The sequence below is a fragment of the Rhinolophus hipposideros genome, assembly GCF_964194185.1.
Source record: "Rhinolophus hipposideros genome assembly, chromosome: 24".
Classification (NCBI taxonomy): domain Eukaryota; kingdom Metazoa; phylum Chordata; class Mammalia; order Chiroptera; family Rhinolophidae; genus Rhinolophus; species Rhinolophus hipposideros.
This window is the reverse complement of record NC_138070.1, coordinates 33,871,855-33,894,119: the sequence shown is the minus strand read 5'-3', so window position 1 is coordinate 33,894,119 and position 22,265 is coordinate 33,871,855. Positions and strand designations below refer to the sequence as shown.

The 22,265-nt window shown below is 38.7% G+C and overlaps 1 protein-coding gene across 1 annotated transcript in view; it reads right to left on the bottom strand.

Moving 5' to 3' along the window:
• Positions 1-22,265, bottom strand: part of GLB1L3 (galactosidase beta 1 like 3) — a gene marked incomplete at both ends in the record, with an annotated part of 51,686 nt that overhangs the window by 15,496 nt on the left and 13,925 nt on the right. Inside the window, 3 exons of the mRNA XM_081037166.1 lie at positions 13,930-13,994; positions 14,908-14,989; positions 16,981-17,073. Coding sequence (XP_080893292.1) covers positions 13,930-13,994; positions 14,908-14,989; positions 16,981-17,073 — 240 coding nt within the window. The remainder of the gene's footprint in view (positions 1-13,929; positions 13,995-14,907; positions 14,990-16,980; positions 17,074-22,265) is intronic.

Sequence of the window (22,265 nt, the reverse complement as noted above, 5' to 3'; positions counted from 1 at the left end):
CAACCTAGTAAGGTAGATACTATCAGTCCCTATTTTACGAAGGAAGAAATTGAAATTAGAAATCTTGTCCAAGTTCACTCAGGTAGGAACTGTTAGACCTGGGATTTGAACTCAGCCAGCCTACCTCCAGAATTCACATTCTTAACCATTATATTATATTGCCTCTGGATTGTAAGTGACTTATTTCTTCTAGAACTAGAAGAAAACATACCAAAGCAATTACATTTTCCAACCTTCTGAATTAACTCTTGCCTGAAAATATAGGCATCTCTTTTAAAATTCAAATTATTGGTGGTCTCAACTGTTGGAAGCCATAATCTCTCAGCCTGATGCCTGCATTCACTCTTAGCCTCACTTTTCAAAGCTGCTAAATAATGTAGGTTCTTTTTTTTTAAGTTGACATATTCTCCACAGCAGGACTAGCTGTTGTGCCATTTTATTACAATGGAACATTATGGCTGGGTTTCCATTGGGGAATATGACAGACATTCACACTATGCATTCTCAATTGCAGTCTTGGAATCTTCCAGCATGCTGCTGTAATCAAAAACAGTCACACTGTAAGCCGGAAAACCCATCATCCAAGGAATTTTCCTAGCTGATCCCTGGGGTTGGGTATGATATGTTCTGGATCCCATGTGTTGTTCTATCTTGATTTAATCCCTCATTTACTGCATCCTCCAAACACTTTCATTAAAAAGGTGAATGGAATATAAGTATTCTGAGTCCTTAAATATCTGTAAATATCTTATTTTACCAATACAGTTGTTTAATATTTAGACCAGGTATAAAATTCTAAGTTGAAATTCATTTATCCTCAGAATTTTAAAGGCATGTTGCATTGCTTTCTATCATGCAGTGTCAATATTTTAAAATCCTATACATCTGATTCTTGTTGCTTTATATGTAAGCCTATGGTTTTTCTCTCTATAGGATGTTAATTTTACAATGTGCATCTCTTTTATCATTTATTAAGCTGACAATTTGAGGGGCATTTTCAATCTAGACATACATATCTTTCAGTTGAAGCAAATTTTCTTATGCTAGTTATTTAGTTATTTGTAATTTCTATCCCTCTGTGTTCTTTGCCCTTTCTTTTTGTAACTATTAGTCAGATGTCAGGCCTCCTAAAATGGTCTTATAAGACATTTATGTTGTCTCTTATACTTTATATCTTGTTGACTTGAATTATTTTTAGGAAATTTTCTCGACTTTACCTTCCAATTTTTATATTTAATTTCAAATGTTAGATTTTAATTTTGGTCCTTTGATGATCCCTTTTTCTTCATATATCACACTTGTCTCACACATTAATAATCTTATCCATATCTCTATGCATATTGATGAACATTTTTGATATCATATTCTGTTTCCTGAATTATGTCTATATTCCCTGGTTTCCATTTTCTTTTTTATTTGTAGTTTTTAATTATTTTTTCATTGGCAACTTTAACTAAATGAATACAGATCCTTGATTTTCCACTTGTATTTAAGAGGGAAGACTGACTTCTGGTGTTAAAGTGGTACTGTGTTATTGGTGGATTTAACATTCTTCTCTTAGAAATCCTCAATATCAAAATGAAGAATGAGAAATTAAAACACAAACAACATCTTTCATAAATTTAAGAGACATCTGAAAATTCAAAATACAAATTAGGAGGAAACAGTGCCAAAGAATTTAAAGTCTACCAGGGGTTCAATAAATGCAGTGAAAAGATTCTCTTTGTTGAAGATTTTAGGAAACGGTAGCAAGTAAGAATACCCTATAGTGTAACACCAACAATTTCTGATTTGCCATTACAGAATGGGGTGCACAATCTGGTAAAAGGATTGCACTTTGCATCATGCAGTGTATCAGAAGCTTAGAAGGAAGTAATTATTGAAGAATCACAAATTAAAAATATTTAATATAAGCAAGAAGAAGTCTGCTTGTGAGGCATCTGAGGAAAATCCTGTAATTTCAGATGGCTCCCGGTGACAGCCAGGAAGGGGAAAAAGAGAGGAAGGAAAAGAATTCATCCTTGTATACACCAGTGTGCTATTAAGATATATTATTAGCCTGGAATGCAGTCATGTATTCTTTCTCACAAGAACTTCTCTTAAGCACTTGAGCCAACAAAAACTCAGTTATCTCAATCAAAGATGAGTATACTAATAAAAAAGAACAAGAACAGAATTTTTTTTTTTAATTTACAACAAAAAAGAGGAAAAAAAAACAGGAAAAAAATTACAGGTAAGGGAGGAGGGGGATGGTAGAAAAGGGTAAAGTGAATCAAATATATGATCATGGAAAGAGAACTGACTCTGGGTGGAGAGCACACAATGTGATATATAGGTGAAGTATTATAGAATTGTACAGTTGAAAACTATGTAATTTTACTAACCATTGTCACCCTAATAAATTTAATTTTTAAAAAATGAGAAAAGGGGCCGCCAGTTAGCTAAGCTGGTTAGAGCGAGAGCTCTTAACAACAAGGTTGCTGGTTCAATTCCCACATGGGCCAGTGAGCTGCACCCTCCACAACTAGTAGATGAAAGACAACCACTTGAGCTGAGCTGCCACTGAGCTGCCGATGGACAGCCGAATGGCTCAGTTGGTTAGAGTGTGTGCTCTTAACAACAAAGTTGCAGCATGGGATGGTGGGTTGCGCAACTGAACTTGGAGCTGAGCTGTGCCTTCCACAACTAGATTGAAGGACGACAACTTGACTTGGAACTAATGGGTCCTGGAAGAAACACACTGTTACCAATAAAAAAAAATTTAAAAATAAATTAAAAGGAAGAACACCAAAAAATTGCCATGGCACAGGTCAAAATTGTGGCCCAAAAATTTGGCATAAATTTAAAATGTCAATGTAACAATCACTTCTATAATTTGAGAGCACAAAATAAAACTAAATAGACTCAAGGCAGACATGATAAGAGAACATAAGGAGCTAAAGGATGACCTGTCAGGGTTTTATTTCTGTTTTTATTTTTCCTAAGGTGGCGATAAAATAGAAAACATTACATCAAAATGGCAACGTGATTTCTGGAAATCTCCCCTGGAATTTACAACAAATTGAAAAACTATAACTCCACAAAGGACTCCCTGCACAGCAGAAAGGCAAGATGAAGAGGCTCAGTACTGAATTCACCTAAAGGTGGACAAATTGCCCGAGCAGGGGAGAGGGAAGCTAGAAGTGCGGAGACGGAGACACGCTGGTGCAGGACGCAGACGTAGCTAAGTGCTCAGAGCTCCTTGCATCCGGGAACTACCGCAGCTGCAGGAGAGGGAAGAACTCAGACTGCTAGGGCTCCATTTATGGCCCACATGGCTGAGGGGACCGCATATAACATGGCTGAACCCAATGCTCACGGCAGAGACCTCGGAGTAAAGACTGAGGGAAGAAGACGGAAAATGGTGGTTTAAGCCCTCACTGCCCAACAGAGAACAGAAGCCTTAGACACTGAGACTAGCCGCCCCCTTCCTACCCTCCCAGAGCTCACCCCGCCCCCACCTGCACCGTGCTAGGAGTAGAACAGTAGCAGTGTCACATCAAAAGAACACAATATTTGCAGTTCTGAGAACTGTGGTCCACAAACACAGATTCACAGCCCAACTACTTCTGGTAAAGGGGAGGGAGCTGTGCAAGCAGGACCGGCTGTGGTGGTGGTCGCCGCCATTGCTCTAGACCAATTCTCACAATTCACCCGCCCCTGTCCCCACCTATCTGGCCAGATCCCTGCAGGAGTAAAGAGAACTGCTGAAACCCATGGCCTCTGAATCTGGTGCAAGAAGAGCTTTGGAACTTCAAAAGCTCTCTGCAATGCCACAGGAACACTGCTCCCTATTATCCAGGCGAACTATTAACAGAGGAGAAACCCGCCTTCCAGGGAATTCTCCCATTGTATGAGAAGCTGGAATAGTGCAGAAAAATCATAACAATACAGTGTGAAAGAGAAAAAAAGGCTGCAGTCCGAAGAAAATAAAAAATTCTACAAACACGTACTGGAAAACAAAACAAAGACCTCTTCCTATCAACCTGTTGCAGAACCCACACCTGCAGATATCTAGGAAGAGAAATAATAAATCATTAATTTCCATGAATAACCAAAGCAACAAACCAGCTCAGAAAAAAAGTGAAAAGTCTCCAGAAAATAAACTTAAAGACATAGAAATATGTGACTTAAATGACAGAGAATTCAAGATTGCAGTTCTGAAAAAACTCAACGAGATGCAAGAAAACACAGAAAGGCAGTTTAATGAACTCAGAAACACAATCAAAGAACAATATGAACATTTTACCAAAGAAATTGAAATTTTGAAAAAGAACCAAATGGAATTTCTGGAGATTAAGAACCCAACAGAAGAAATGAAGAATGAAATAGCCAGCTTAGGTAGTAGAGTTCACCAGATGGAGGAAAGAATCAGTGACATCGAAGATAGAAATCTGGAAATGACACGGATGGAAGAAGAAAGAGACTTGAGACTTAAAAGAAATGAAGGAACTCTACAAGAACTTTCTCACTCAATCAGAAAGAGCAATATAAGAATAATGGGCATACCGGAAGGAGAAGAAAGAGAGAAGGGAACAGAGTGTATTCAAACAGTCAATGAGAACTTCCCAAACTTGTGGACAGAACTGGATCCTCGAATCCACAAAGCAAATAGAACACCTAATTACCTCAACCCTAACAGGCCTTCTCCAAGGCATATTGTATTGAAGCTGTCAAAAATCAATGACAAAGAAAGAATCTTCAAGGCAGCCAGGGAAAAGAAGATGGTAACCTATGATCAAATTTCTCATCAGGAACCCTACAAGTCAGGAGGGAGTGGAACCTAATATACAAACTATTGAAAGAGAGAAATAATGAGCCAAGAATAATATACCCAGCAATGTATCCTTCAGATATGAAGGAGAATTAAAGACCTCCAGACATACAGACGCTGAGGGAATTTTCTAATACACAACCTGCACTACAAGAAATACTAAAGAAGGCATTCGACTACCATCACTGGAACAATTTGTGGCAACCAAAACATAAAAAGGGGGAAAGTAAAGGACTCAACCAGAATATGGAAATATAGGTGTGCTGAAGAAAATGGAATACTTTAAATATCAAACTTTCTTTTACATAAACTTAAGGGCAACCACTCAAAAAAAATCCAGAACTGAAATATGTATTGTAATAATAGAAGAAACAGAGAGAAACGTCATAGAATACCACCACACAGAAATAATAGACAACAACAGAAAGGCAATGAAACAATGGAGACACAGTCTTACCAGAAAACTAAAGATAGAATGATAGAAAATCCTCACGTATCAACCGTACCACCATAAAAGTAAATGGACTGAGATCAAATATATGGTGATGGAAGGAGAACTGACTCTGGGTGGTGAACACACAATGGGATTTATAGACGATGTAATACAGAATTGTACACCTGAAATCTATGTAAATTTACTAACAATTGTCACCCCAATAAATTTAATAAAAATAAATAAAAAATGAAGTAAATGGACTGAACTCACCAATGAAATGGCACAGAGTAGCAGATTAAATAAGACAACTAAACCCATCCATATGCTGTCTCCAAGAGACACATCTCAGCTACAAGGACAAGCATAGACTCAAAGTGAAAGGGTGGAAATTGACACTCGAAGCAAATGGTACCCAGAAGAATCAGGTGTAGCCATAATGATATCAGATGAAACAGACTTCAGGTTGAAAAAGATAACAAAAGACAAAGATGGACATTTCATAATGGTAAAGGGGACTATACAACAAGAAGACATAACAGTCGTCAATATTTGTGCCCCCAATCAGGGAGCACCAAAATATACTAAGCAACTACTAACAGAACTAAAGGGAGAAATTGACCAAAACACAATTATACTAGGGGACTTATATACATCATTGACAGCTATGGATAGATCATCAAAACAGAAAATAAATCACGAAATAGCAGCCCTAAATGACATATTAAATGAAATGGACATAATTGACATATATAGAGCACTTCATCCTAAAACATCAGACTATACATTCTTTTCGAGTGTACATGAAACATTCTCAAGGATAGACCATATATTGGGTCATAAAATCAGCCTCAGCAAATTTAAGAAGATTGAAATCATACCAAGCATATTCTTTGATCACAAGGCTTTGAAATTGGATATCAACAGCGAAAAGAAACCAGGAAAAAACACACACACATGGAGATTAAACAACGTACTTTTAAAAAATGACTGTGTCAAAAAGAAATTAGAGGAGAGATCAAAAGATACATAGAAACAAATGACAATGAAAATACATCCTACCAAAATTTTTGGGATGCGGCGAAAACAGTTTTAAGAGGGAAATTTATATCATTACAGGCCTATCTCAAGAAACAAGAAAAATCCCAAATAAATAACCTCATGTTACACCTTAAAGAACTAGAAAAAGAAAACAAGTGAAACCCAAGGTCAGCAGAAGAAAGGTAATAACAAAAATCAGAGCAGAACTAAATGAAATAGAGAACAAACAGACAATAGAAAAAAATTAATGTGACAAAGAGCTGGTTCTTTGAAAAGATTAACAAAATCGACAAACCCTTGGCTAGACTCACTAAGATAAAAAGAGAGAAGACACTAATTAACAAAATCAGAAATGAAAAAGGGGAAGCTATCACAGACACCACAGAAATACAAAGGATCATGCAAGAATACTATGAAGGATTATATGCCACCAAATTCAATAACCTAGAGGAAATGGACAACTTCGTAGAAACATATAGCCTTCCAAGGCTGAACCATGAAGAACTGGAAAATCTAAACAGACCGTTCACCAGTAACGAAATTGAATCAGTGATCCAAAACCTTCCCAAAAGCAAAAGTCCGGGACCAGACGGCTTCACTAATGAATTCTACCAAACCTTCAAAGAGGATCTAATACCAATCCTGCTCAAACTCTTCCAAATAAATTGAAGAAGAGACAGTACTCCCTAACTCATTTCATGAGGCCAACATTACCCCGATACCAAAACCTGGTAAGGACAACAACAAAAAAGAGAATTACACACCAATATCTCTGATGAATACTGATGCGAAAACACTAAACAAAATTCTAGCAAGTCGAATACAATAATGCATTAAAAAGATTATTCATCACGACCAAGTGGGGTTCATCCCCAGGACACAAGGATGGTTCAACATATACAAATCCATCAATGTGATACATCACATAAACAAAATAAAGGACAAAAATCATATGATTATATCAATTCATACAGAAAAAGCATTTGACAAGATACAACATCCATTTATGATTAAAACACTTAATAAATAGGTATAGAAGGAAAATACCTTAACATAATGAAGGTCATATATGACAAGCCCTCAGCTAATCTCATAATTAATGGTGTAAAACTGAAGCCCTTTGCTTTACGTTCAGGAACACGACAGGGCTGTCCCTGGCCCTGATAGCAGGGCTATCACCTCTGCTTTTCAACATAGTATTGGAAGTCCTTGCCAGAGCCATCAGGCAAGAGAAAGAAATAAAAGGCATCCAAATTGGGAATGAAGAAGTTAAATTATCACTCTTTGCAGATGACATGATGCTATATAGAGAAAACCCTAAAGACTCCACCAAAAAGCTATTAGAAACAATCAACGAAACAGTAAAGTTGCTGGCTACAAAATCAACATACAAAAGTCCATTGTATTTCTATATACTAACAATGAAATCTCAGAAAAAGAAATACAAAAAACAATTCCCTTAGCAATGGCAGCAAAAAGAATAAAATACCTAGGAATAAACTTAACCAAGGATGTGAAGGACCTATATGCTGAAAACTATAAGACATTTTTGAAAGAAATTGAAGAAGACACGAAGAAATGGAAAGACATTCCGTGCTCATGGATTGGAAGAATCAACATAGTTAAAATCGCCATATTACCCAAAGCAATATACAGATTTAATGCCATTCCATCAGAATCCCAATATTATTTTTTAAAGAAATAGAACAAAAAATCATCAGATTTGTTTGGAACCACAAAAGACTCCAAATAGCCAAAGCAATCTTAAGAAAAAAGAACAATATGAGAGGTATCGCACTCCCTGACTTTAGCTTGTACTACAGTGCTACAATAATCAAAACAGCATGGTATTGGCAGAAAAAACAGACACATAGACCAATGGAATAGAATTGGGAACCCAGAAATAAAATCACATAAATATGGACAAATAACTTTTGACAAAGAAGCTAAAAACATGCAATGGAGGAAAGACAGCCTCTTCAATAAATGGTGCTGGGAGAATTGGATAGCCATGTGCAAAAGAATGAAACTGGACTGCTATCTGTCACCATGTACCAAAATTAATTCAAAATGGATCAAAGACGTAAGCATAAGACCTGACACAATAAACTGCATAGAAGAAAACGTAGGTACTAAACTTATGGACCTCAGGTTCAAAGAGCATTTTATAAATTTGACTCCAAAGGCAATGGAAGCAAAAGCTAAAATAAACGAATGGGACTATATGAAACTTAAAAGCTTCTGCACAGCAAAAGAAACCATCGACAAAATAAAGAGGCAACCGACTGAATGGGAGAAGATTTTTGCAAACAGTGCCTCCGATAAGGGGCTAATATCCAAAATATACAAGGAACTCATGAAACTCAACAACAAAAAAAAACAAACAACCCAATTGAAAAATGGGCAGAGGACCTGAAGAGACATTTCTCCAAAGAGGATATACAAATGGCAAATAGACATATGAAAAAATGCTCAACATCACTAATCATCAGAGAAATGCAAATAAAAACCACAATGAGATATCACCTCACCCCAGTCAGAATGGCTATCATCAACAAGACAAATAGCAACAAGTGTTGGAGAGGCTGTGGAGAAAAAGGAACCCTCATACACTGTTGGTGGGAATGCAGACTGGTGTAGCCGCTATGGAAGGCAGTGTGGAGGTTCCTCAAAAAATTATGAATAGAATCACAATATGACCCAGCAATCTCTCTCCTGGGTATCTACCAAAAAATGTGAAAACATTTATACATAAAGACCCGTGTGCTCCAATGTTCATTGCAGCTTTTTTTACGGTGGCCAAGACATAGAAACAACCAAAATGTCCTTCGATAGATGAATGGATAAAGAAGTTGTGGTATATATACACAATGGAATACTATTCAGCGGTAAGAAAAGATGAAATAGGACCATTTGTGACAACATGGATGGATCTTGAGAGTATAATGCTAAGTGAAATAAGTAAGACAGAAAAAGCAGAGAGCCATATGATTTCACTGATATGTGGTATATAAACCAAAGACAACAAAAGAACAAGACAAACAAATGAGAAACAAAAACTTATAGACACAGACAATAGTTTAGTGGTTACCAGAAGGTAAAGGGGGTGGGGGGAGGGAGATGAGGGTAAGTGGATCAAATATATGGTGATGGAAGGAGAACTGACTCTTGGTTGTGAACACACAATGGGATTTATAGTTGATGTAATACAGAATTGTACACCTGAGATCTATGTAATTTCACTAACAATTGTCATCCCAAAACATTTTAAAAAAAGAAACAAATAGAGTTAGAAAATATAAAAAAGAACCAGTCAGAAATAAAGAATATAATACTGGAAATGAAGAATACAATACAGGGAATCAACAGTAGATCAGACAAATCAGAGGATCAAACCAGTGATGTAGAAGATAAGGTAGCAGAAAACACGCAACCAGAACAGCAAAAAGAAAATAGAATCCAAAAAATTGAGGAGAGGTTTAAGGGGCCTCTGGGGCAACATCAAACATACCAACATTCACATTACAGGGTTACCAGAAGAAGAGAGAGAGCAAGAAATTGAAAACCTATCTGAAGAAATAATGACAGATGGTTAAACAAACTGTGGTTCATCCATACCACAGAATTCTACTCAGCAATAAAGAGGAATGAACTATTGATACAGGTAATAACATGGGTGAATCTTCTAGGGCATGATGGTGAGTGAAAAAAAGACAATCTCAAAAAGTTACATACTATATAATTTCAGAAAGCCACATTTGTGTACAGAAAAAAAAAAGAAAGAAACAATGACAGAAAATTTCCTTAACTTGGTGAAGAAAATAGATATACAAGCCCAGGAAGCACATAGAGTCCCAAACAAGATGAATCCAAAGAAGACAACACCAAGACACATCATTATTAAAATGTGAAAGTTTAAAGACAAAGAGAGAATCTTAAAAACACAAGAAAAAAGCAGTTGGTTACCTACAAGGGAGCTCCCATGAGACTATCAGTTGATTTCTCAATAGAAACTCTGCAGGTCAGAAGGGATTGGCAGTAAATATACAAAGTGATGGAAAACAAGGACCAACTACCAAGATTATTCTACCCAGCAAAGCTGTTATTTAGAATTAAAGGACAGATAAAGAGCTTCCCAGACAAGAATAAGCTAAAGGAGTTCATCATCACCAAACCAGTATTACAAGAAATTTTAGAGGGACTTCTTTAAGATGAAAAAATTATATATATAATATGAATAATAAAATGGCAATAACTACATAGCTATCAACAATTACTTTCAATCTAAATGTATTAAATGCTTCAATCAAATATAAGGGGGCTGAGTGGATAAGAAAACGAGACCTTTGCATATGCTGCCTACAAGAGACTTTCTTCAGATTAAAAGACACACACAGACTGAAAGTAAAGGGATGGAAAAAGATATTTCATGAAAATGGAAACAAACAAATAGCTGGGGTAACAATAGTTATACCAGACAAAATAGACTTTAAAACAAAGACCATAACCTTTATGGTTAAAGAAGTTTAAAGAAGGACCGACTAATTCCATTTCTAGGTATTTATCCAAACAAACTCAAAACACTACTTTAAGGGCACGTGCCCATCCACATGTTCATTGCAGCATTATTTACAATAGTCAAGATATGAAAGCAATCTGGGTGTCCCTGAATGGATGAGTGGATAAAGAAGAGGTGGTACATACATACAATGAAATATTACTCAGCTATAAAACAAGAAAGAATTATGGCCATCTGCAACAACATAGATGGACCTAAAGTGTATTGTGCTGAGTGTAGTAAGTCAGACAATGAAAGACAAATGTCATACGATTTCACTTATAAGTAGAATCTAAAGAACAAAATAAACAAACAAAACAGAAACAAACTCATAGATACAGAGAACATTTTGATGGCTGCCAGATGAGAGGGGACTGGGGATGAGTGAAAAGGGGAAGGGATTAATAAATACAAACAAATTGGTCGTTACACAGTAGTCATGGGGATGACTACTTCCTAGAGCATAAGGAATATAGTCAACAATATTGTAGTAACTATGTATGGTGTCAGATGGGTACTAGATCTATCGGGGTGATTAATAGGAGGGTGCTGGGAGCATGGTGAAAAAGGTGAAGAAATTAAGAGGTACAAATTGGTAGTTACAAAATAGTCATGGGGATGTAAAGTATAGGGAACATAATCAATAATATGGTAATAACTATGTATAGTGCCAGGTGGGTACTAGTCAGGGGGATCACTTCTTAAATTATATAAATGTCTAACACTGTGCTATGCAGCTGAATCTAATATAATATAATATTGAATGTCAACTCCAATTGAAAAATTTAAAAAGGAGAGAAAAGATAAAGAAGAATAAGAGGTTCAAAGTTCCAGATATAAAACAAATAAGTCTTGGTGATGTAATATACTACTGGAGAAATAGAGTCAATAATATTGTGATAGCAGGCTGTGTCAGATGATTGTTGGACTTATGGTGATCACTTCTTTAGCATAGGGAATATAATCAATAATATTGGTAGTATCTCTGTATAGTGCCAGATGGGTACTTTTAAACAACTATGATGTACACTTGAAACTAACATAATATTGTATGCTAGCCATATTTTAATAAAAACTTTTTTAAAAGACTGGGTCAATATTCAAAAATCATATTAATCATATTAGCATATAAAACAAAAAGGACTTATGAGAAAAGCTGCATGACCTTTGGGTTTGGCTGTAACTGTAGAGATATGACAACAAAAGCATGATCCTCTCAGCTATCAGAAGGAATAAAGTACTGACTCATGCTACAGTAAGAATGGATCTCAAGACCATCAAGCTGCCTGAAACTAGCCAGATAGATGCAAAAAAGTAAATATTCTATGATTCTTTTTATATGAAATGTCTAGAAAATGCAAGTTGATAGAGAGCAAATCAGTGGTTGCCTAGGGCTGGACATGGGAGCAGGGGATTAACTACAAATGAGCATACGGAAATTTTAGATTGTGGGGATGGTTCTAAAATTCTCTATATTGAATTGTATTCTTACAATGGGTGAATTTAATGGTGCATGAATAAAGCTGTTTTAAAAAGTAGCAAGAGAAAAAAAAGAAACAAGGGCAGTCGGGTAGCTCAGTTGGATAGAGTGCGAGCTCTGGGCAATGGGGCTGCCAGTTGGATTCATTCCTACATGGGCCAGCGAGCTGCACCCTCCACAGTTAGAATGAAGTCAATGAGCTGCCGCTCAGCTCCCGGGTGGCCAGATGGCTCAACTGGTTGGAGCATGGGCTTTCAAACACAGATTGTTGATTCGACTCCTTGACTCCCACAAGGGATGGTGGGCTGCGCCTCCCACAACTAAGATTGAACATGGCACCTTGAGCTGAGCTGCCGCTGAGCTCCTGGATGGCTCAGTTGGTTGGAGTGCCGGCTCTCACCATAAGGTTGCTAGTTCGACTCCTCGACTCCCGCAAGGGATGGTGAGCTGCACCCCCTGCAACTAACAACAGGAGCTGGACCCGGAGCTCAGCTGCGCCCTCCACAACTAAAATTCAAAGGACAACAACCTGACTTGGAAAAGTCCCAGAAGTACACACTGTTCCCCAACAAAAGTCCTGTTCCCCTTCCCTAATAAAATAAAATAAAAAGTTGACTTAAAAAAAAAAAGAAAAGAAAAAAGAAACAACAAAAGAGACTTATTAAATGCACTGAAAACTAGAGAGAACCATGGATCTACCCCCAGCAGAATCCCTTCTTTTTACTATTAATAGGTCAGAAACTGAAGAAATTAGTGAGAAAAGAAAGTAAGAATGGATTAGTTCTTTAATTAAAACTTGTGGAGAAGGGTGTAAGGCTGAGGAGAGGGCACTGGGGAGGCTCTAGCCAAGCGAGAGTGCCACACTTTGCAGGAATTACAGAAGGCCTTCATGGATGAGGGAGAAGACCAGTGAGGGCTGAAGTTGGAAATGAAGACTGTCAGGCACACAGGCCATGGACCGAGTTTTAGATATTATCCTAGGCACAAAGGAAACCCAGGAAAGTGTATTAAGCAGAGGAAACCATAATTATATTTGGTCTGTCAGAGCTCAACCCTGTTCTGTGGAGAGAGGATATAATCCCTGACATTATCCATCTTTGTAACGATCAAGGGGGTCACCCACTGAGAGGAAACTAAGAGCTACTCAATCCATGTTTGTTAAATAAATTCATGTGCAATACAGTTACTTATTCCCATAATTTGCACAGCTACGTTAAAAAAGGCTGACCCCACCAAAGCTAGGCATGATTCCTCTGTCAACAATACACATGGCCCATTTCTGAGCTCTGTCCTCTCAGAGTACAGAAAACATCATCTCCCTCTTGTTTACCTCACATAACCCCCTCACCTTTCATCTGGTCATCTCCACGAGGTGCTCCACTAACACAGGTGACAGAAGCAGAATTTCCTCCTCATTCCCCATGACAAAAGACATAAATTCCCCCAATTGCTTTGGGACCCAGCTGAGACTCCAGGGGAAAAGCTGCAGTCTTTCTGTCAAGCCTCCTCTCCTCATTGAACACCAGTTGCACAGGCTGGGGTGAGGGGGCGGGATTCATGACAGGTGAAGAGACTAAGACTCTTCATCACTAAGGTGTCCTTACCTGCATCTTATAAAGGGAGTTGATAGCATTTTCCTGAAATGTGTTCATATTGATGGTGGCCAGTACTGTAGAGAAAAGGGAGAGGTACTGCATGAGGCATCGTGACAAGTGCCAACAGGGACGGGATAGAGGCCCACAATTTGCTCACAGAAGGAGGCTGTGTTGAGTAGTAAGGATAATGAGATAGCACTTGTATTCCACACTGCAATGTACAAAGGACTGTCATATGTCTCCTCACAGCATTGGATACTGTTCCAGAGAAATGGAACAGCCCAAGGTCACACAACTTGATTAGACCTAGGAAGTAAATGACTATTTCCTGACCCCAAGTCCAGCACACTTTCTATTATACCATAACAATGTGGGGAAGAAGCACCAAAAAGCTTTAAGGAGAGAACAGCAGTCTACAGAAGAAGCTAGTCTTAAGCTAAGAACTACTTGACAGATATTCCCCTGGGCCCATCTGGCTGCTCAGTAACATCAGCTTATAACTTTGTTCTGAATTATTCAGCTACTTTATTCTCTAAGACCTTCTCAGAGTCCACAGTGCACCTCAGGTTGCAGGATCCCAGGACTGGGACTCTGCTGAGGCTGGCTGCCTGACACAACACCTATCTTCTTCTTCTTCTCCCTAGAATTCTCAGTGTTGGTGGAGAAGGCCTTCATTCTAAGCCTACCCAGCACCAATCCAGGTTCTCAGCCACAGAAAAATTATGAAAGATGGAAAGGTGTACTGGGGACAGAGGAACTCAATTATGGCTTTGTTGATGAAGGACAACAGGAAAAAGGAAAAGTGATGAAGTTGCCAAATGAACTCTTTTCACTTTGACCTTGAGTCCTCATCTGTTGTAATATCAAATCTCTATGGTCCACTTCAATGTACATGGGAAAGACAGGTATCAGAAATATTCTTGGTTCTTTCTGATGCTTGTTCAAGATTCAAACTGGTTCTCCCTTAAAATAAGTCTAAATGTGTACCTCCTTTTATGGAGCCTCTTAGCACTTCTTTCTCAGAATCTGAGGTCAAGAGCAGCTCCACAATCCCTCTTTTCAGCAGGGCCTGTTGAGAAAAGTGGACAAAATGAACCCACTTCCCTTGCCCCCTTGGGAAGGAGGAGATTAGGAAATAAATACAATTGGGCTCAGATGGGCAGCGTGTGAGCTGGAAAAAATGTTTTAATTGAGAGTCTGACCATCTGAAACTCAGTAAATTGAGGGAAATTGCAGTCTCTGTCCCAGTGCGGTGTTTTTCCCAGGAAAGACCACAAAAGCAGCTAAATATGGGCTCTGATACCCCATAACCTCAAGAGGGAAAGCACAAGGCTAAGTTTATAAGGAAATGCCCTGAGGGGAGATCTAAATCTGAGAGAAAGAGAGAAAGAAGACTTGGGAAACTCTTTGTGCTTGAAGGGGAGAAGCTGAGGCTATAGGGCCCCAAGGATAATCAAAGAGAAACTTAACAAAATTTGGATTCTACCTGGACACTCAAAGGAAGCAAGGAAGCCTGCCACAGTGTTGGGAAATGGGGAAACTAATTTGAAAATCATATTTACTAATGGCATAGGAAGCAGACAGATGGCCAAGGGTGAGAAGACCCTCTCTGTGTGTCTTATACGTTCACTGAACCATATCTGGGCCTGGGAGTCACATGATAAATTTTAAAAATCAAGGAAAAATAATGCTAGCTGAATGAGATTGATTTGAGGGCGTCTGATGTGATGCCCTGAGAAATGTTAGGGAGGGGAATTTCTCATGGGCCTCGTCCAGCTCTGGAAACCACAGCTATAGGGCAGGAGCCAGGACATCTGTGGAGCCCAGCACTCACTCCTCCCTCTCTCGTCACCTGCTCTCTCTTCCCTGTCCAGCTGGCAACTCCTCCCACTGCTCTCTAGGCCATTCCACCCATAGGTCTCTGTGTGGACAGAGCTAACATGGGCCCCTGACTCCTGCTTAGCAGCTTGGGGAAGAGTCCAGTTTAGACTAGAACTCCTCAGATTCCTGAATGTGGGAAGTCAGTGACGGAGGAGCCAACAAAGACACCAGGAAGGACTGAATTATTCCTTGGTCTGAAATATCCCCCACATGAAGGAGCAAAGGCAACAGAAGAAAGAATGTTAGTACTATCGGTAAGAAAGCTGCTGGATGATAGCCATCATCCTTAAGTTCATGAAGTATTATTTATTTACTATGGATGTAAATTCACCAACCCCGGCGTTCATGAGAATCATGGGTCATAGAGATAGCAACAGAAAGGAATAATCTTTTCACATCATATTTTATTTCATCATAAAGTTATTTAAGTGCATCTTGATCACCCTGACCATATTGTAGATTCACAGAGAAATTGAACTTGATCGTCTATATGAGGTCTGTCAATTAAATTTGCGAACTCATCCTAGAAAAAGTGCTACATACCTCATTGTTGAATATCACTACGGTCACCTTCGAAGTACTCCTTTTGGGAAGCTATGCACCCATGCCAATACCTAGTTCACGCTTCAAAGCAATTTTGGAACCCTTTCTGAAATGGCCATCAGAGCTGTCACTGTATTACACTTGATGTCCTGAATGTCCTCAAAATGCCTCCTTTCAATATTTCCTTTATCTTCAGGTGAAGAAAGAAGTCACTTGGGGCCAGATCAGGTGAGTAGGGAGAGTGTTCCAATACAGTTATTTGTTTACTGGCTAAAAACTCCCTCACAGACAGTGCCGTGTGAGCTGGTGCATTGTCGTGATGCAAGAGCCATGGATTGTTGGCAAAAAGTTCAGCTTGTCTAACTTTTTCATGCAGCCTTTTCAGCACTTCCAAATAGTGAATTTGGTTAACTGTTTGTCCAGTTGGTACAAATTCATAATGAATAAACCCTCTGATATCAAAAAAGTTAGCAACATTGTTGCAACAAGTTTGTGAACTTAATTGTCTGATCTCGTATTCGATAACTCACAGTGCCTAACATAAAATCATACAGCAAAGTCAGAAATACATCCTGTAAAAGAGACATATTGAGGAAGGACGCATGAAAGTATGGAGACAAATCAAATGTTTCTTACCTTTTGGAGATATAGCATGTAATCTTTATCCTTATTAAACGAACCATATTCATTCTCCACCTGCACTGCAATAATGGGGCCTCCCTGGTGATACTGAAATAAGCAGAGTAAGGGGGCGAGTGAGGCTAAGCGTGGGAAAGCCTGGAGTCTGTAGTCTGCTACTAAAGATAGCACACCTGGTGCGGGACACTTTGATTCTAGTTGTTTTCTTACCTTAAGGCACTCTCTCTTTTACCCCGGATCCTATAATCATTACCTCCAGGTACTTTAGCTTCTGCCAGGAGTCCTACCTTCACAATTGTTGTAGCGACTGCCACAGTTTTCCCTCCATTTCTCATATTAATTAGCTTCTTAAATATGAGAGCTCAAACCTACAAACTCACCTGCTTCCACTCCCACTCTATCCACTTTCCCACCTGACAAAGAATGAGGTGTCCCTCCTCTCTCCTCCTGTCTTAGGGCAATGCCACCCCTCGTGCGAGCAGTCCCTGCCTCCTACTACCTTCTCAAGAGCTGGTTCTGTGCACTGTTCCCTCTCCACTCTGTACTTTCAAGCCTTTCCTTCCAAACTGACTGATTTCCACCACCCTGGAAACTCATTCTGAAACTTCACATCAGAAACAGACAGAACAGCCCAGGATTGTTCCCGTCAATAACCATTCTCTTGCTCTCTCCTCCTTTGTTTTTTGGGTTTTTTTTATTTTGTTTTGGTTTGGTTTGTTTTTAGATTTTTATGGCTATTTTATTTTAATTTTTTTATTTTTCAATTACAGTTGACATTCAATATTATTTTGGTTTTAGGTGTGCTCTCTCTTCTTTAAGATACATACTTCTTGAAAGAGTCCCTAGTTGTCTACTCTCACTTTTATCAACTTCTCAAACCATTGTGGTAAAGCTTCCACCCCATCATACCACATAAGCTGTCAACATTGACCTAGTTCTGCTGAAATTATAACACTTTTCAATGTTGAGTTTAATCTTTTCACTCCAGTCTTTCTACACTCAAGTCAATTCTCTGCTTCTTGAAGCCTCTCCACACTGAAAGCAGATAAACTCTCAACAGTGAACAACAGATCATTTCACTCCCCACATGGGTCCTACTGCCTCTGAGTAAATGCCTGTTTTAGAGTGAGGTATTCTCTTTTAGACAATGGGACAGGAATTCCTGAGTTGGAACAAAGGAGAATGACCATGTTCAGTGGGTTTTCCTGAACCCTCACATTTTGCCTCTTTTCCAGCTCACATGCTATTCTCCAGACTGACTGGACTTCTTTTACTTTTTCAAACTCCTCATTCTATCTTCAGAAGAAACAGGTAGCAATGTCAGATTAAAGAACAAAATATCTACAATTCTGAGAACTGTATTGACAGTCCTGTGAACTCCAGCAACAGGGAAAGAGCTGGGGGAGGGGGACAAGACAGCTCTGGGCTGATCAGAGCCACAAACTCCAGCCACCTTTCCAGATCCCACCCCATCCCCACCTTTCTGGACAGATCCCTGTGGGGTAATCAGAGCAGTGAAGACACACAGGCTCAGCATTGGGCTGCAAGGGAAGCTTTGGGATTTCAGAAGACTTGGCCATGGTATTCCCAGTGCATTTTCACAAGCTGGGGCAGAAACTGCACTGAATTGGTAGAAAGAACTGACCACACCCCATAGCACACTGGAATCCTGCCCCACTCACCTAGAGATGTATTGCCAGGGGCATTCTGGGTGCCTGGATGACTAACTCCGCCCCCAAAAACTGTCAAGGAGCTTTTTTACAGCAGCAATCTGAAAAGGCCTAGGGAGACTTGGGTGGTGAAGAGTGACCCAAAAACTGCACCACAACCACTTGGGAGCAGCTCTCAGGAATTTGCAAGCCTGAAGTAGAGGCTGGTAGCAGTGTCCTCGGGGCACAATACAAGGTGGTCAAAGGCCAGGTACAGGCATAAGATCTGAATCTGTATTAACATTGTAAAAACAAATGGTCACATTTCATAACTCACTTCAACTCCATGCCACCCAGCTAGTGCCGTATCACCAAGGGCACTCTCAACACCAGGTCAACCAGCCAGCCACAGGCTCCTAAGGAGGCTCTTTCAACAGTTGGGCCTTATAGGCAACTGACAGATGGCAACAGGCATGGGGGGACTCTGAGCCTACTGCTAAGCTGCCTCAGGCCCAATTGGTGGCAGTCAGCCGCAGTTCACAGAGAGGCCACCCACACATGCATGCAAGTCCAGCATGGGCAGCAGCCAACTGCATACAGCTTTGAGGCACCTACCAGGTAGCCACAGGCTCATAACAGGAAGGGTGAAACTGCCCTGCATGGGAGCCCCATCCAAGAGACACCACAAATAATATACCCAGAAGCCAGCTTCAAACCAAACCAGAGCACTACCTGGTTTGACCTACAGGCAGCACACCCAAAGGGAATTCTCAACAGGCACAAGAGCTTGCAGGAGCCTCCGTTGAGGGGGATCAGCCCTCACACAGCAGCCAATCCTCATAGCTAGTCAGCCTGGGAGTCAATCCCACACATTGATACAACAAAAGCAATCAAGGCTCAACTACAACAGGAGAACACTCACAACACAAGGGACACCTCTGGAACACTTACACAGGAGATTAGGGAGACTGAGCAATTCGACTACAAAGGACACATACTACATAAGGTCAGGCATCAACGACTGAGAGATATAGGTAATCTACATAATACATAGAAGCAAACACAGAGCAACAGCCAGAATGAGGAAACAAAGAAACATGTCCCAAATAAAAGAATAAAAGAGACTTCCAGAAATGGAGCTAAATGAAACAGAGGCAGTCAACCTACCAGATACAGAGTTTAAAATGCTGATGATAAGAATGATGAGGAACTTAGTGAAAATTTCAACAAAGTGATAGCAAGAGTAAAGAATGATATAGAAATCATAAAAAATAACCAATCAGAAATAAAGAATATAATAACTGAAGTGAAGGATACACTAGAAGGAATCACCCGCAGATTAGATGAAGCAGAGGATCAAATCAGTGATTTAGAAGACAAAGTAGTAGAATTCACCCAATTAAAACAGCAAAAATTTTAAAAAAAATAAAAAACAATGAAAATAGTTTACGAGACATATAGGACAGCATTAAGCACAACAACATTTGCATCATAGCAATACCAGAAAGAAGAGAGAGCACAAAAGATTGAGAACATATTTGAAGAAATAATGACCAAAAACTTCCCTAACCTGGTGAAGGAAAATAACATACAAGCCCAGGAAGCCCAAGAATGTTAAAAGGGCTTCTTTAAGCAAAAGAAAGGTGAAAGCAAACTAACTAACGAAGACCAGAAACACAAATAATAAAATTGCAATAACTATGTACCTGTCAATAATCACTTAAATGTAAATGAATTAAATGCTCCAATCAAAAGACATAATGTAGCTGAGTGGATAAAAAAACATGACCCATTCATACGCTGTTTACAAGAGACCCATCTCAGATCAAAAGACACACACAGACTGAAAGTAAAGGGATGGAATAAGATATTTCACACAAGTGGAAATGAGAAAGAAGCTGGGGAAGCAATACTTCTATCAAACAAAATAGATTTTAAAATGAAGACTATAATAAAAGACAAAGAAGGGCACTACATGATAGTAAAGTGATCGATACAACAAGAAGACATAACCCTAGTAAACATCTATGCACCCAACATAGGAGCACCTAAATATATAAAACAGGTACTGACTGACATAAAGGCAGAGATCAACAGTAACATGATCATAGTAGGGGACCTCAACACCGACTGACCTATGGACAGATCCTACAGACAGAAAATCAATATAGAAACAGTGGCCTTAAATGACAAATAAGGCCAGTTGGATTCAATCGATATTTTTAGAGCATTTCACCCTTAAACAGCAGAATATACATTCTTCTCAATAGCACATGGAACATTTTCCAAGATAGACCACACGCTAGGCCACAAAACAAGTTGTAATAAATTTAAGAAGATTGAAATCATACCAAGCATCTTCCCTGATCACAGTGCTATGAAACTAGAAATCAATTATAAGAACAAAACCAGAAATCACACAAACACATGAGGCTGAATAACATGTAACTAAATAATGAATGGGTCAACAATGAAATCAAGGAACAAATAAAAAGATACCTTGAGACAAACAAAAAATGAAAACAAAAGAACCCAAAACCTATGAGATGCAGTGAAGGCAGTTCTTAGAGGGAAATTCATAGCAATGCAGGCTTACCTAAAGAAACAAGAAAAATCTCAAATCAATAGTCTATCTTTACACCTAAGGGAACTGGGAAAAGAACAGCAAAATAAGCCCAAAGGGACTACAAGAATGGAAATAAGAAAGATCAGAGTGGAAATAAATGAAATAGAGACAAAAAAAAATACAGAAGATCAATGTACCAAGAGCTGGTTCTTTGAAAAGATAAACAAAATTGACAAACCTTTAACCAGACTCAGCAAGAAAAAGAGATGACCCAAATTAATAATATCAGAAATGAAAGAGGAGAAGTGACAACAAACACCACAGAAATACAGAAAATTTTAAGAAAACACTGCAAGCAACTGTATGCCAACAAATTAGACAATCTGGAATAAATGGATAAATTTCTAGAAGCATACAATCTTCCAAAGCTAAATCAAGAAGAAACAGAAAATCTAAAGAGACTGATTACTACCAACAAAATTGAATCAGTAATCAACAAGCTCTGAACTAACAAAAGCCCTGGCCCATATGGCTTCACAGGTGAATTTTACCAAACATTCCAAAAAGAATTATCACCTATTCTTCTCAAACTATTCCAAAAAATCCAAAAGGAGGAAAGTCTCCCAAGTTCATATTATGAGGCTATTATCACCCTGATCCCAAAATCAGACAAAGACATTACAAAAACAAACAAACAACAACAACAACAAAACACTATAAACCAATATCCATAATGAACATAGATGCAAAAATCCTCAACCAAATATTAGCAAACATAATTCAGCAATACATTAAAAAGATTATACATCATGACCAAGTGGGATTCATTCTTGGTATGCAAGGTTGGTTCAATATATGCAAATCAATAAATGTGATACACCACACTAACAAAATGAAAAATAAAAATCATATGGTCATAGTAATAGATGATTTGACAAAATCCAGCAGCCATTTATGATAAAAACTCTGAGCAAAATAGGAATAGAGGGATCATATCTCAAAATAATATAGGCCATATATGATTAAACCCACAGCTAATATCATACTCAATGGGGGAAAGCTAAAAC